This window comes from Anoplopoma fimbria, chromosome 6, assembly GCF_027596085.1.
Source record: "Anoplopoma fimbria isolate UVic2021 breed Golden Eagle Sablefish chromosome 6, Afim_UVic_2022, whole genome shotgun sequence".
Taxonomy (NCBI): domain Eukaryota; kingdom Metazoa; phylum Chordata; class Actinopteri; order Perciformes; family Anoplopomatidae; genus Anoplopoma; species Anoplopoma fimbria.
Genome location: NC_072454.1, coordinates 19,225,605 through 19,240,655, shown reverse-complemented (window position 1 = coordinate 19,240,655; position 15,051 = coordinate 19,225,605). Strand labels below are relative to the sequence as shown.

Here is a 15,051-nt window from a genome sequence, read left to right as displayed (position 1 = left end):
AAATAATGAAAAACAAAAATATTACAGTAAACACATGAGGCCCTCAGATTCACCATGGAACACTGCACTCAGCACAGTAACTTCATACCACCTCTATGCGAGCCGTCATGACTTAGTGCGTCGTATCATGCAGATATCAGAATTGTCCTAAAATGAACAAAAAGTGATGCTGTGTTTTATCTTTGAATGAAATCGGTTGAGAGTTTGTTCAGTCTGATCCCTTCTCTCTCTTTCAATCTTTCATCCTGACCAGCATGGTGGTTGGTTTCTTAAACAGTTGCTGAAAGATGAACGGAAACATTTTTTAAAAAAGAGGGACAGAAAGAGAAAAAGGGGTGGCTGTACTGTGCCTGGACCTGCAGGGCCTGTGAAGCGTAAACCCACAGTTCCATCGTAACACTGCTGTTCACCGTCAACCTTTTCAATACAACTCATCAAAATCTATCAAAAGGGTTAGAAAGTTTGTGCCGAGAGGAGAAGGGAATGGAAGAAAGGAATGCCCTCATGAACAAACGCAGCATTTTATGAAAGAAGTTCTGTGCTGTACAGCTTGGTACGCAGGGATGGGGGCCTCTGTGGGAATCGCCCACCTATAGATGCCTCAAACTCACTCACTGTCACTCTTAATCTGCACAGATGTACAACAAGTGACACGCAGAATGTGAGGTCACACACATACGAGTGAATGAGCCCCTTGAGTGTAAATAACACACATGCAGGGTCCTGAGAGCCGTGGCTCGGAGCCTTTCAGCATGTCACAACCTGAAACTGCGTACCTGGAGAGAAGGCAGGACTGTTTGAGGGAGAGATTCATTACATTAATATATACGCTGCAGGTTATCAATGACACTGCAATGATTCACAAAAGTAAGTATTTTGTTTCCTTTTGGACCAGCTATTGAGGATTTAATTTGATCTGATATTAAATCAGTGAAAAAAGGAAAGAGTCCTTTGGTATTAATCATTATTTAACTATAAAAATACATATATCTTTGTGCAGCTCATATGCCTCCCGAGAAAATTAGGTTCTCTGTACATGCCTGAGCTGGGAGGTAATTTGTCATGTCTAATTGATGTCAGGAGAGCTAAACTCATGCAGCAGGTGAGAGTAAAAAGCCTGCAGCCACACACTGATTAAGGAAAACATTAGCATAGCAGCAACGGACTGAAACCAACGTTCCCAACATACTCTTCCACACAGTGGCTGACACCTGGATGGATTCATTTCAGGTCCACTGAATTCAAAAGCCGTGTGGTAAACTGCTGGCTGTTGCTAGAGAACTGACCGCCTCTCTGACACTGTTTGTTGTTTGTGAGCGAGGAGGAGTTGGACTGAAAGGGAAACGGAGGTGCAGCTGCCGCAAAAAAGGGCTCTTTAAAAGTCAGTGAAGTACCGCCGGGAAACGAATAATCCTTTTCATCTTGCCTCCTTTTCTCATTTGGCACACATTTTGTCACTCCTCTTTTTCTCTCCCCCCCATCTGCCCTCTTCCTCCTCCTTTCACTTATTTTGCTCACTCCTTCTTTCTTCCCCTCTGTGGAAAATGTAATGGTTTCCTGGGCTCAGAACGAGACATTCTTTCACTGTGAACAATAATAACAAGAGTAAGAGCCACTTCATATAACTCTCTCACTCCCTCACTAACTGGGTATTCTGTCTCTGTGTGTGTGTGTGTGTGTGTGTGTGTGTGTGTGTGTGTGTGTGTGTGTGTGTGTGTGTGTGTGTCATGTATGCCACACTTTAAAAGTGCTTGATCTGTAAAACCAGGTACTGCAGATTGGTAAAGCCAAGTGGGTGACCGCCTCGTTTGTTATCATCAAAGTCTGCTTATTCTGTACTTAAAAATAACCGACACGAACAAGTGCTCACATATACACACACCTCTGCAAAGAAATGGAAAATCACTACAGCGTGGCATGGATCTTTACCTCTGCGCTCTGTGCAAAATGAAAAGTGGAAATATATCAAATGAAAGCTAATGAAACTAAGTATTTTTTGTGAGCTGCTGAAGCCTGATGGTGAAGTTATTGGAGGACGAGGGAATAAAACATGGTGAGAAAAAGAAGTGCTGGGTCAGGCAGAACATGTCAACACCATGAACCCCAAGTAACAAAAGAAAATGTATAAACTATAGCTGCATCTAGCTATAGGTCTATTGCAAAATGTCTTAATAGTGTCAGATTTCTACTGAGCATGTGGTGTTATGGAAGCCCCAAGAAATGTGGATGCACTCTTTTTACCATGCTAAAGTACACTTTCAGTGTTTAATCCTATTTGACCACAATCCATCCAAACAAGCTACAAGCATGCTGCATGACATTTAAGGCTTTTATCAACAACACAGAGAATTAAGCACTCTAAGCCACAACGTCTCGGTTACTGTCTCAAGTCACAAGAGTGGTCAGTTCAGACGACTTTTAGCTTCACATGAAAGTGAAGTGAAAAACAAAAAAAGAGTGGCAGAAGGGCCAAGACCTTTGGTCTCATTTAGCCTCCAACTGCTTCACCTTCTGCTCTCTACAGCTCAACATCAGACGGCCAGGGAGGGCCAAGGGACCAGGGACAGGAGCCAGGGGCAGGATGTCACGTCTAAGCCTGAACCCAGCAGCCAAACCAGCAAGGCTCTGTGGGACGCTCCGTCCCAGCTTTGAGAACAAAGGAGAGGGTCTGACACTGGCCAGGCAGCCCCCTGCTCCTGGCTGGACTCCAAGTCTTCTAGGACCCTTTAAGGCTGCTCTACAGGACCATGTCCAGGCTTTGGCACTACTGAGACCTTTTTTCAAACCCATCACACATGGAGCTGTTCTCCTGGGCATGAAGAGATGTGACTTGGCAGAAAAGATTATTCCGCCCAGCTCAAAGCTCAAGAACACTCTAAAAAAGAAACACAGATACGAGTCGGTCCACTCTTAACACTGTAGCAATACACAGCCAAATCCCCAACACACATGAAGCAGGAGCACACAAGGGGACAACACTGAGGAAAGACCAGCTCAGGTAGAGGCTTAAAAAAGAGTTGCCTTACTTCTAGTTTTAAAAACTATCCGGTATGTCTTTAAACACTTTATGGTTCCACCTTTGAAAAAAAACTTTCATTATGCTGCTGGTGTCAGTTTCATAAATAATGCACTTCTATTACTCCTCAGGGAATGAGAGTACTGTCTGAAATATCGTGTGAAATTCCACAGAGAGAAAACTGGTTTTAGATAGATATATATTTAGTATTCCTCTTAGCATGTTGAGTTGAGTAAGGAAATCTAAGCTTCCATTGAAATTCAGGGCATGTCTACCTCATTACTGTAGATTAATGACTAAAATAATTAACTGATCTCAAGCTTTGCTGTCCATATGGAAATTACAAAAACAATATATATCAAAATCTATTGTTTTCTCATCATTTTAATTCTTACCTGATGCTGTCCAATTCCAAAAGCTTGGCTTGATACTCAACAGAAGTATATAGCACTGATTTGACTGAGGGTCATAAATGCTACCTGCTAACTTTGAAGGGAGTTTAACGGCTGCAATACTGAGCCCCCTAACCAAATCATTCGTTGCAGTCAAAATCACAGATGACAACACGTGTATTAGTTAACTTCTCACATTAAAACGCAAAACAGTAATAATATGGAGTTGGAGGTGACAGAGAGTAAGCCCCTCAATGATTTTACAGAGTGAAGTATGTCAGCAGCATTTGAGAAGTGTTTACAAGCTGCAAAATTATACATCAGCCCTTTTAATATTCCTTTATACTATTGAAGTACATTCACACGTGTCAAAATATTTCCGAAAAACTCAGAATTTAGCTGTGAAAAGCACTTTCTTTAAGTCTTTAATGGCAGAAATGTATTTTAAATGTATCCAAATTTGTGTGAACGGATGGGCAGAGGGAGTTCCCTGAGGAGGTGGCAGCGGGTGAAAGGAGGGTGTACGTGGGTAAAATGGAGAGAGGGAGTGGTGTTTAAGGGGTTTGAGTGGTGTCCAGCAGGGTTCAAGTGCTGGTGTTTTGGTCTTTAAAGTGGCAAGCAGCAGGACTGAGATCCAGAAACCAGAAAACCTCCAACACAATAACAGTGGAGTTTAGGGGCTCCCCATCTTAGCAGCTTGAACAATTCCACAGTATGCCTGTGCATTAATGAACTACTTGGGCTCATATGCAAATACGACAATGGAGCGAGACACTGTGCATGTGGTGAGGGTGTGCTGGAGCGCGGGTGTGTTTCTGTGGGAGTGTGAGAGCCCAAAGGTGGGAACTGGGCAACCTTCTCACCCTTGTTCTGTGTTCCTCCACACGGGTAAAATAGGAAGAAGTGGGGAGGTTGTGAACAAGACGCTGCTTTGGCAAACACACAAGAACAGATATGGGGGGTTGGGGGAGTAAATACCAGCGCAGGGGGGGGTTAGGTGCTGTGGTAACAGCGTTCTCAGACAAACAGCGTGATCGGGATTCAACACACAGACACGTAAACACAGCGAACACACTCACATGCATTCCATACACAGACTGAGAAAATGGGCGAAGCACTATGCAAACCCCAAAACAAGATGTAAATGGACAAAAAGATGTGGCACTTTGCCATAATCCCCAACAAGACATCAGTCTCCCATGAACAAGAACAATCTCTGGGAACATCTGAATGAAATGACAGAGAAATGGAGGAATTAGTAGATGGATGAGAGAAAGACAGGATGAATGGTAAGTCTTGGCCAAAGTAGTGGACTTGGAAAGGCTGCTTTCTTTCACTATACTTCTGAAGCTATAGATCTTTAAGTGGTGTTTGGTGTGAAAGTGAGCATGTTTGTGACTAGTGCATTCTGTGTGAAAGTGCATGCATGTACATTATGCAATTTTGTGTAAAAGTACATCAACTGCACTGTGCATATATATGTGCACGGGAACAACACACTCCTTGCTACTGAGTTACAGTTGCCGTCACCAGTGTGACCTTCCTCTCAACCTTTAATGTCTTCAGCAGCCTCTCTCTCTGGCCTGAACCTCCCCTCTATCTGTTTTTTTATTTCTCTCTCACACTCACTTAAATTTCTCCTTGTTTTTATCCCTCCTATCTTGAGGTTTACCGCATAAGAATCTTCTGTTTGTATTTAATAATGTTTCCATGTGCATCTGAGTAAAATGCATTTACATGTACGCGTCATCTTGATAGCTACAGTGGATTCCTGACATGCATCCCTGATCTACCTTTGCATTGTTACAAACACATGAAGTTTATCTTTAAGGTAAAGCCACTGCTGCACTGTGAATCGAATATTTCCTCCTACAAAGTCTACTTGATAGGTGCGACTAAGTTTGAGAGTCTGCAGAATTCCAAACTGTAATACATGTCAAAATAACAGCAGGTGTGGAATTGAGAGAGAAAAGCACATAGGTAGGCCCCTGATGAGTTCTTCGCACCTATAACAACAAAAGTGCAACAGGAAAAAGAGCTGGGCTGGAAACCTACATTATGCAAAAGCAATCAGCAGGAAAAAACACTTTGTCACTGGCCTGAGAGGCGAGGACAAGTTCAGGGAGGACGTGGATGGACAGAGAGAGAGATATAAGTGAATTGTGTGGGAGAGGGACCAACATTGGAGACTGAGACAGACTCATCATCCTGAAGTTCCCATAAAACAGCTAAACTTTACAGCTTTATTGTCTGTCCTCCATACTTGAAAAAGGTACAGTAAAGGACAGATACTTTGACTATCTCTCATGAACAGAGACACACTTTGGAGGTGAGGCTCAGCATGAAAAATGTAAACACCAAAAATAAATATCTGTGTCTCGCAAAATATTATTACCATGTGATAAATCCCTAAAATGATGTGAAAATGCTGTTTATTTTTATTTTAAACAGCATGGAGATGCTGTTTGAATAAAAATATGAGAAACGTGTTGTACATGTCAATGTGAGACACTGCATACCTTATACCGCATCTTGGGACAGGAGTGGATGTAAAAGCCCAGGTAGTAGTAGGACAGCTTGGGGGACTGTTTCTGCAGCTGCCTGGTGAAAGCGATCTCCCTGCGGCAGGAAACACACAGACACACCTTTTTTAGAGAGGCACTGTAAGAAAAGGCTCAGGCTTTCAGAAACAGCACACAAGCATGCAGATCGGTGTTGTTGCTTCTTATAATGAGGGCTCACTCCAGCACCACTTTCCCCTCTTACTAGTTTTTCATGCACATTTATGAAAGTTGATGCAAAGTAGTTTGAACTGTGTTTTAGCAACAAACATATGCGCATGCAGTAAGATATTGTACACTAAAGGGACAGCCACACAACTGACACAACAGAGATGATCAGCAGATTGGAGAACAATAAGCCAAACAAAGCAAAGAGTCATTTAGAATATACTAATTCAGATTGCAATAACTAAAAAGTAGTGTCTCAGTGTACACCAATTTAAAAAGTCTTTCTTCTAACAGGTTACTATATCAACAGCATATAAAAAAAGGCATTTTGAAAAAAATGAATTGGTGTTAGCAGCTCGGACTAGAGCAGTGCCTAAACTGAAGGAAGTAAACACCCACACTCAAAAGGCAGCTTTTCTTGGTCTCATTTCATTACACAAAAACAAATGCCTTCTCTTTATCGGCATTGAGCCCTCGGGCAGAAAAGAAGGTGGTGAAAAAAGAGGGAGAGAGCGTGTAAAATAAAGATTTAGAACTTCGAAGATTTATATGGCTTCTTCAAATACAGTAAATGTCTTGCCTGCTTTATTTTTTCCCCCAATAGTTTCTTCCTTAATTGCATCCTTTTTATCTAAAAGCCCATTTTCCCCTTTCCCTCTGCTGTTTCCTTCACTATTCCATAACTAAATTCCAGCTCCGCTTTCTTCTCTCTTTTTGTTTCACTCTTCCTTCCACCCTCTGTGTTTCAGCAGCTTAAATGAAGGGGGGATAATTCCCTTTCTTACAACACTTAACAGAGAGGGAGAAAGAGGCCTTAAAATAAAATAGATGCACTGGAAAAATAAGACAGGGGACAAAGCAGGCCGAGCCGGGGAGGGGGAGAGACAGGGAGAGAGAGGGAGCAGGAGGAGAATATAAAAGAGGAGGGTCAAGAAAGAGAAAAGGAGGGAGAAGAGAGGCAGCGAGAGCGAGGTGCTAGAAGGTCACCCGCTTGCTGCCAGGTTCCTGGGTTCCCAGCCCATTTCCACAAAAGCGCCCGGCAGGCCTGAATTGGGGGAGGGGGGGTCAAGAGAGGCGAGGGGCCCATTCACAAAAAAGCCCTGCGTCCCCCCTCACTTGAGGCCTTCACACCCCTACCTCCACCCCCATGGCAGCAGCTTGAGTCCGCCATTATCCCCTCTTCAGCCATCTGACACTCCAGCACAAGCCAATTATCAAGCCCTCTGCTGCTCCTGCACAGCTTCCCTCACACACATGTGAACACACACACACACACACACACACACACACACACACACACACACACACACACACACACACACACACACACACACACACACACACACACACACACACACACACACACACACACACACACACACACACACTATAATAGTGCATACCACAAGGTGCTTACTGCAGCCTTGCATGCATGCGGAAACATTTCATTAACAAACACTACAAAAACAGTGTGACCAGATCTGAAACGCAGAGTGAGCTACAAGTGATAGGAAGCACACAGGGCTCATTAAACCGGAGAAATTTACCTGAAATCACATGGTGTATGAATGTACTGTATATATAAAAAAATAAAAAATAAGGATGTCCCAAACCAGTCGGCCAGTGCAGGCCTTTGTTGTCTATGTAAAAGGCTGATCCATTTCCCATACCTAGTCTGTTTGCTCTGGCACAGCTGCTTTCAAAAATGCTCCAAAGGGAACTCTGAAAAATTGGAACTGCGCAAAGTTGTGAGCGACTTAAAGGCATGTTGACTAAATATCACACAACAAACAGCAAGTCTGCAGTTTAAATCAATGATGTATAATGGCTTGGTGCAAGCCATGTGTGCAGGGCCCCTTTGTGTTTAAACAAAATGTTGGATTTGCATTGTTTTGCAGGTGTAATACACTTCTAACATGTTGCTGTTTTTTTGACCACGACATGGAACTAAACTGCACTATTTTCCTCCAAAATCCTGTGAAACTATGGAACACTATACAAAATATATATATATTTCTTAACTTTTCAGCTATGTAAATCTAAAGTTTGAATTATTCTAAAGTAGGCCTAATATGCCTTCATGTGCATTTTGCCACTTTATTATGTACAAAATGTTTTTTGACTGAGTGCAGTATCAGCAATTACTGAATATTTAAGAATTTGGATGAGGATCAGGGGCAACACAACATAATCAGGACATCCCCATAAGAAAGTGATCGAGGTTGGACACCAGCTGTGTTTCTTACACAGAGCGCCTCAGGCACCTCATTATGTGCCTCTCTACTTCTCCTCCTCCTCCTGTCCTCCTGTCCTCCTGTCCTCCTGTCCTCCTGTCCTCCTGTCCTCCTGTCCTCCTGTCCTCCTGTCCTCTGGGCCCGTGGCAGAAGGCGCTACACTCCTGCAGGAAATTTCTCAACACCCCCCTCTCCTGTTTCTACTGCTGAATCACACATATACACACATACCGATGTACAGGGGACCGAAATACACACAGTGCTGTACTTGTCTTTTAACTTTGAAACATACAAATTAAACCACAATTGTAACATAATCCAAACTCTACAGCTGTCCTCTCAGTTGATGACAGGGCAATGGATATGCCACTGAAGTACTTTTCCCTGTCTTTCTGTAACCTTTTCACAACTTTTTCTTACTTGGTAAAAGACAAGTTCTGCTACACTGTTTACATGCGCATGATTTTTTTTAAAGGAGTGCACTTGTACATGGTTGAACAGCCCAGGTTCCAATCACAGGCTTACTGTGGAGAAGAGACACCATCTAATGTAATAAATGTTTGCACACGTTGTGTGGGGGTGTGCGCACATGCGTTCTGAACAGTAAGTTTTGAACAGAGTCAGTCAGGCCAAGCAGACTAGGGAGTGTCCAGACCAGATCAAAGGCCCGGGCTCTTGTGTCTGTAAACAAACGGGAGGATTTTAGTCCCGCTGGCTCCCTCCTACGAGGCCTCCTCCACACACCAAGCACTCTGTGTTACTCTTGGAGTCTGACTCTTAAAATAATAGGTGATGACCGGGGTGTTCCCTCTATATGAGCAGAGCCTGTCTGTCCGAACCGTTGGGCTGACTTAGTGTGCGTTAAACGTGCACACACACAACTCGCATACGAACACCTGCAAATGGCAACTTTGAAGAGGAGATCCTGCAGTTTCCCCACATCTGTGCAGAAATATTTTAAAAAGCCATTCTCACATTATTGGGTTACATTTTACAGGAAGCGCCAGATATGTGCGCCTGTAGCGTATGTGTGTGTTCTCCTATTTCATCTTGGCAGAGAGAGCTGTCGTCAGCTGAACCACAAACGGAGCGCTGCCTCGGCCAATCAAGTGTGAAGAAAGAGGTACTTTTTTTCCCGACCTACAGTATTATGGCACTTATAGTATACAGTTCTAAGGGAAGATAAAATTTGGGAGGAGATGAAAAAGATCAAGGGTCAGGGAGAGAGCAGGTCGAGAGGAGGGCAAATATGAGGGATGAAAAGGGAGGACGAAAAAAAAGAGGGAACAAAGAAGGGAATGGTCACCAACAAAAAATCTGGATACTCCTTAAGTTTTACTTCCATCTGCTTCATAATTTGCGTTAAGCACAACTGGGTTATGTTTGACAGGAAATCTGCAGCAAATTTTTGTTTTATATTCATCAGAACAAATTGCAGCATCCTCTTTGTGACATGAAACAACAAAAATATGGATGGAATGAAGACTGAGCATGGAAATCATCCATGACATGCCATCGGGGCTACCAATCACCTCTAATATGTTTATGACAACTATAAGAGGACTTTCATAACGACAGTAAAAGGGATGATGTGGATGGTCTTAGTCCCGGCAACCAACCTGAGAGCAGAGTAGGAGCCCAGAGACAGCGAGGCAAAGTCTGGGTGGTAGTAAAAGTAGACGGAGGACACACATGTTGGCAGGATATCGATGACCCCCACCGCCACGATGCGCCCGTCCAGCCAGTACTGCTGGTGGAAGGAGCCGTAGCCCACCTCGGGTCCATCAGGAGAGTGTTCCGCCTGGAGAGAAAAAAAATAAGAGAAGGTGGTCACAGGTCAAAACTGTAGTCTTGTGGGCCTTATAGTTTGTATGTAACACATATAAATCACAGTGGAACCAAAATGTGGTATTTAATAGGTCTGTTTTTATACTGTCTTATACACACACGCACACACACCTGTATGATGGTGTATCATAATCCAGGCTTTTCCCCGCCAGGCCTCACACATAATGTGTGGGGGTGTACAGTAGCCTCACATTCATCCTGCTAATGGCTCCCAAATGTGGAGCGAGAGCTGGGTGGAGTTGGAGAGGGAAGGTGGGTGGTGGTGGTGGGGGGTGGGGGGCTGGCCACAGAAACACTCCATGAGAGGACTTTTTAATAAAAGACCCTGCATGAGCAAAATCCATTTCACCAGGCGGTGGTGGAGTGTTGCCAAGCTTTATCCTATACGTCTGTGTCTGCTCTCTCCATGTGGCATGAAAGAATGTGGGTGTAGGTGTCCACCCGTGTGCTCGAGTCTACCCCGTTAATAAAACAGTTACGTGTTTGACACACGTTGCGTTTCTCATAGGGATCCACATGCTGGGTTTTTCAATCAAGTCACTTTACTGCTTTTATCACAGAGGCTTAAGACCAGAGGCTCGGGGTTAGGGTTAAAAGTCACAGTAAGCCCGGGTATTGGTTTGTGTGTTTGACTTTCTTCAGTGCACTAGTAACAGGATCCTTCTCCTGCGCCAACAATCATCTGGACTCAGTTAAGTAGCGCAGACGCTGCTAGTTATCACAACACTGAGAGAGCTAGCTCGCTAATCCATAGCACCACTGGGCCCAAACTCTGATCAAATTAAACATGACCAAACAAAAACAAGACACACACTCACACACTCTCCCAACATCACCAATGGGTTGACTGTGCCACATTCCTCCTTACCACCATGCAAGGTTTTCTGAAGTAGAGCTAGTAAAAATAAAAATTATATCCCCCCCCCCCAGCTCAGGCCTCTTGAACACTCAGCTCTGATTACCTGTCTGACACAATGTACACCAGAGCCCATTTACTTTTGTGTGTAAGTGGGTAGTTGTGAGGGAAGGGATGATTAAATTGTCTAAATGCTGCTCCACATCAGAGGCAATATGATATGAGATAAAAAATGATGTGGGTTTAGGTAAAAAGAACAAAAAAAGAAAATCAAGAAAAAGAAACAGTTACTTGGGGGGCATCTGGGGATGGTGAAGGGTGACAGGCACCACATCTGGAGCAAGCACTCTATGTGTCTGTGTCAGTGTGAGTGTGTGTGTGTCTGTCGAAGGTTTGGGGAACTGTCCGTCTGTGAAAGCAGGCAGACTGTTATTTCTTGGCACCAGTTCCCCCAGAAACACTGGAGGCTTTGTCAGAGGCCCCTCTGTGTCAGTTAAGAAGTTGTAAGTAAAAGGGAAAGAGCGAGAGGTGATTGGTGTGTGTGTAAGAACGGGTAATTTTTTTTACCCCACCTCAAGTATAAATGCTTCTGCACAATGATATAGCTGTGAATGCCTGTGCAAAAGAAGCAATGTCTGTCTGAGTTTGCATGTTTGTTTTTGAGTTCATACCATGTTCAAGGCCAATCTTGTCTGACTGACCTGTGCGTCACCTCAGACGACAGCTTAATGGTTGTGTCCTTGCCACTGTGACAACAATCTAAACATTCTCTGGAACACTTCAAACCACCCAGAGCTTCCCCTGCAGCCCCAAATCGCTCTCATATGGCCTAAACACAGGGCCCTGTGAGCAGTGTGCTGCCTGAAAGGTTCTTTTCAACCACCTAAAAATGTCAGACACAGGAACCTAGTGGATGATGCTGACTTTAAGGCACTTTTCTGTGATTGCATGTGTTGAGTTGCTTATTCTGGCAAATCCCACCCAAATATAATCCTCATCTGGCTCTAATGATGGTCCAAAAGGGATTTGAAAGATTATTTGTACTGAAGAAACAATATTAAGAATAACTGACTGTATACTGTATACTGACAAAAACTTTGTATTAAGTTTGGATGACTATTTTATCAAAATGGGTGCATCCTTATCCGCATGATGTCATGATAACATCTCCAAACATTAAAAAGAACAAATTCATTTTTGTTGCTATGTTTTAATTGTCTCATGTGTGCAATGCAAATGTCCGTCATTGCTACTGATGATGTTTTTCCAGTAATATTTTTCACAAACACTTCAAAGGATATTATTGTATGTGGTTGAAAGTCAGTGGAACAATGTGTGGCCTTGCTAGATTCTGCAGTGCTCTGATCCCTTTTTAAAACATTCATTTATGCGTTTTATGAGTAACACATTGATGGAAAACCCCAATTTGGACAGAGAGGGTAGCAATTCAGTCAATGTGATGAAACTACACAAATTATCTGATCAAAGCAGTTGTTTTCCAAGAATGGACAAAGGCTTGGCTTCTGCTAAGATGTGAGAGATATTATTTGAAGAGCAGATTTTAGAAATAGCTTTGAGTTTATTCCATTTCCTCACAACAATAGTGAATTACACAATATATTTGGGATGAGCATGGCTTAGTTTAGTTTCAAGCTTGTTTTTCAGATTTGTTTTTCCCCTGGTATTGATTTTCTAATGTTTTTGTTAAACATATTAATTGTTAAAGATTAATCATCAGCCTGTATTATATGGTTAACAAACATATTATTTTGAAGTCACACTAAAACAAGTGTAGTTTCTTATTTCAAGTCTGGTCAGGGTAATTGCTTTGGATAAATAGAACATTCGGTCTATTCATTGCTTTTAGGTTGGGATCTAATCAGTAGGGGATAAGGGTTTACCATGTTAACAATTGTTTTTGCGCTTAACATCAACTCATCAACTGTGCAAATCTGCAACATCGACTTGTTAGACCCACTGCAGCAATGATGCCGTTATGATTCTGGCTCTGATCACGAACAGATGTTGAACTCACACATTTCAAAGTCTCTCTCTCTCTCTCCTTCTTTCACTCACAAATGTGCATCCACTCACAACCACACAGAGCGAATCCTGCGAGCGGGCTGCAGGTGTAACACAGCTCCCTTCATGAGCACCATTATCACATAAACGACAGCATGCAAACATATGTATTTCTCTCATGCTGTAAAGGAGAAAGGGAAATTTACTTTAAGTCATATACAGAACAGTTTGACTGTTTTACAGAAGATACAGCTGGTTGACTTTTCTGTTTTTGGCTAACCGTACAGCTGAAGTATGCACAGTGGGGTCTGTGTCTTCACTACTATGGTATGTCAGCTGGTGCATTCCCTGCTGATGTGTATCTCCGTTTCTTGACAAACTTTAAATAGTCTTTCTCTTATCTCTCAAGGAAAGAAAGAGAGACCGAATCACAGAGAGACAGTCAGAGAGAAGGGTTGAGAGCTGTGGCAATAAAAAAAAAATGTAGTGACTAATTGGCCAACACCCCTGTTAATGAGTGTTTGCCCCTTGGTTAGACACATTAGGAGGCTGTTAAGAAAAATAAATACAAACAGAATGAGTGCACCAACCCCCGCACAGCCCATAAAACCTAGAGTTTCTCCAGCACATGCCACTTAGACCTCACCAAGGTCAAGTGCAGTGACAGACACCTGCATGCCTGCTGCTCACCATGTCTGCAGGTACTGATGTGCCACTGTTTATCAGACTGCACGAATGTGTTTACGTGTCCGTTTGTGTGCATGCATGTATTAATCAGGGACAGCTGCTGTTAATTACCTCAGCGTTTCAGCCCAAATCCTCTGCAATTTTGTTGAAGTGGAACACAACAACACGCAAATAAGACAGTCAGTCAGACGACCTGGATCCTAATTAGTTGCAGTTGGATTTGTAAGTATGCCGTTTGCATACATTTGAATAAATACTGGCTAACATGTGAGCCGATGAACCACACAGTATGCAGGTCCATGTGGTGAGTGTCTGTGTGTGTGTGTATTTTAATAGCACTTTGATTGGAGACAGATGTAGGCCGACACGCAGAGGTAGCGCATAATCACTCTGAAATGGAGAGCATTTGGAGAGAGATAGGAGAAGACATGGAGGGATCTGAGCGAAATAAATAAAAATATGTTGGGCGACAGGAGGCCAGAGGAATGGAGACGGCCCCCTGAATCAGCCTCAGAGGACGGGACAGTGCAGGCAAGAAGATATGTGAGGCAGTATGCCACGGTACGTGTGTGTGTGTGTGTGTGTAATTCAGTGTGTCTGGCCGCCAGCCTTGACGAGGTGATAAAAGCTTGTTTCCTATAAACACTAATGATGTTCATTAGTGAAGACCTGAGGGGGCCCACAGGGCAACACAAAGTGACTGTGTTTGTGTGTCTCTGTGTCAGTCGGTTTGTGTGTGCTCCTGGACCTCAATCCCATTAAAGTGGCTGTTATAAGTGCCCATCCTGGGTCTAATTGCTGGTGTAATTGTCCTGACCCAACAGGTCCACTGGTGTTTTTCTGAACGCTGCAGCTCACCAGGCCTGCTAAGTGCTCAGTGCTGCCTGGCTGCATATCTCACTCAGTGACCAGAGAGAATACCACAGATTAACAGTGAATCCTCTTCCAGATGCCATCAATGCCCTCCATATTATAACCATCTAAAAATCTAATCAGTCAATGGATTGGAAGCAAGATTGATTTAATTTAAACTGGGATAGGCAGTATATTTTCAGGCATCATTAGGCAAAAAACTATAATAACACTTCAGCATATTTTAATTCAAGTGGTCTGGGAGAAATCTAGGCTTCTGCACCTTCCCTTGGCTCTGTTTTCAGGCTTTAGTAAATCCTATTGGTGGCTTTACAAATGCAGATGCCCTTGCAAATTACTTCAGTGAAAGACTGATTCAATGGGAGAATATCCTGCAGGAAAAGCTGCTATTCCA

The 15,051-nt window shown here is 43.2% G+C and overlaps 1 protein-coding gene across 3 annotated transcripts in view; it reads right to left on the bottom strand.

Moving 5' to 3' along the window:
• Positions 1–15,051, bottom strand: part of LOC129092201 (arginyl-tRNA--protein transferase 1) — a 55,970-nt gene that overhangs the window by 17,156 nt on the left and 23,763 nt on the right. For all 3 annotated transcript variants that reach the window (XM_054600044.1, XM_054600042.1, XM_054600043.1), the window contains 2 exons: positions 9,991–10,172; positions 5,928–6,027 (listed from right to left, as the gene is read on the bottom strand). In XM_054600044.1, coding sequence (XP_054456019.1) covers positions 5,928–6,027; positions 9,991–10,172 — 282 coding nt within the window. The remainder of the gene's footprint in view (positions 1–5,927; positions 6,028–9,990; positions 10,173–15,051) is intronic.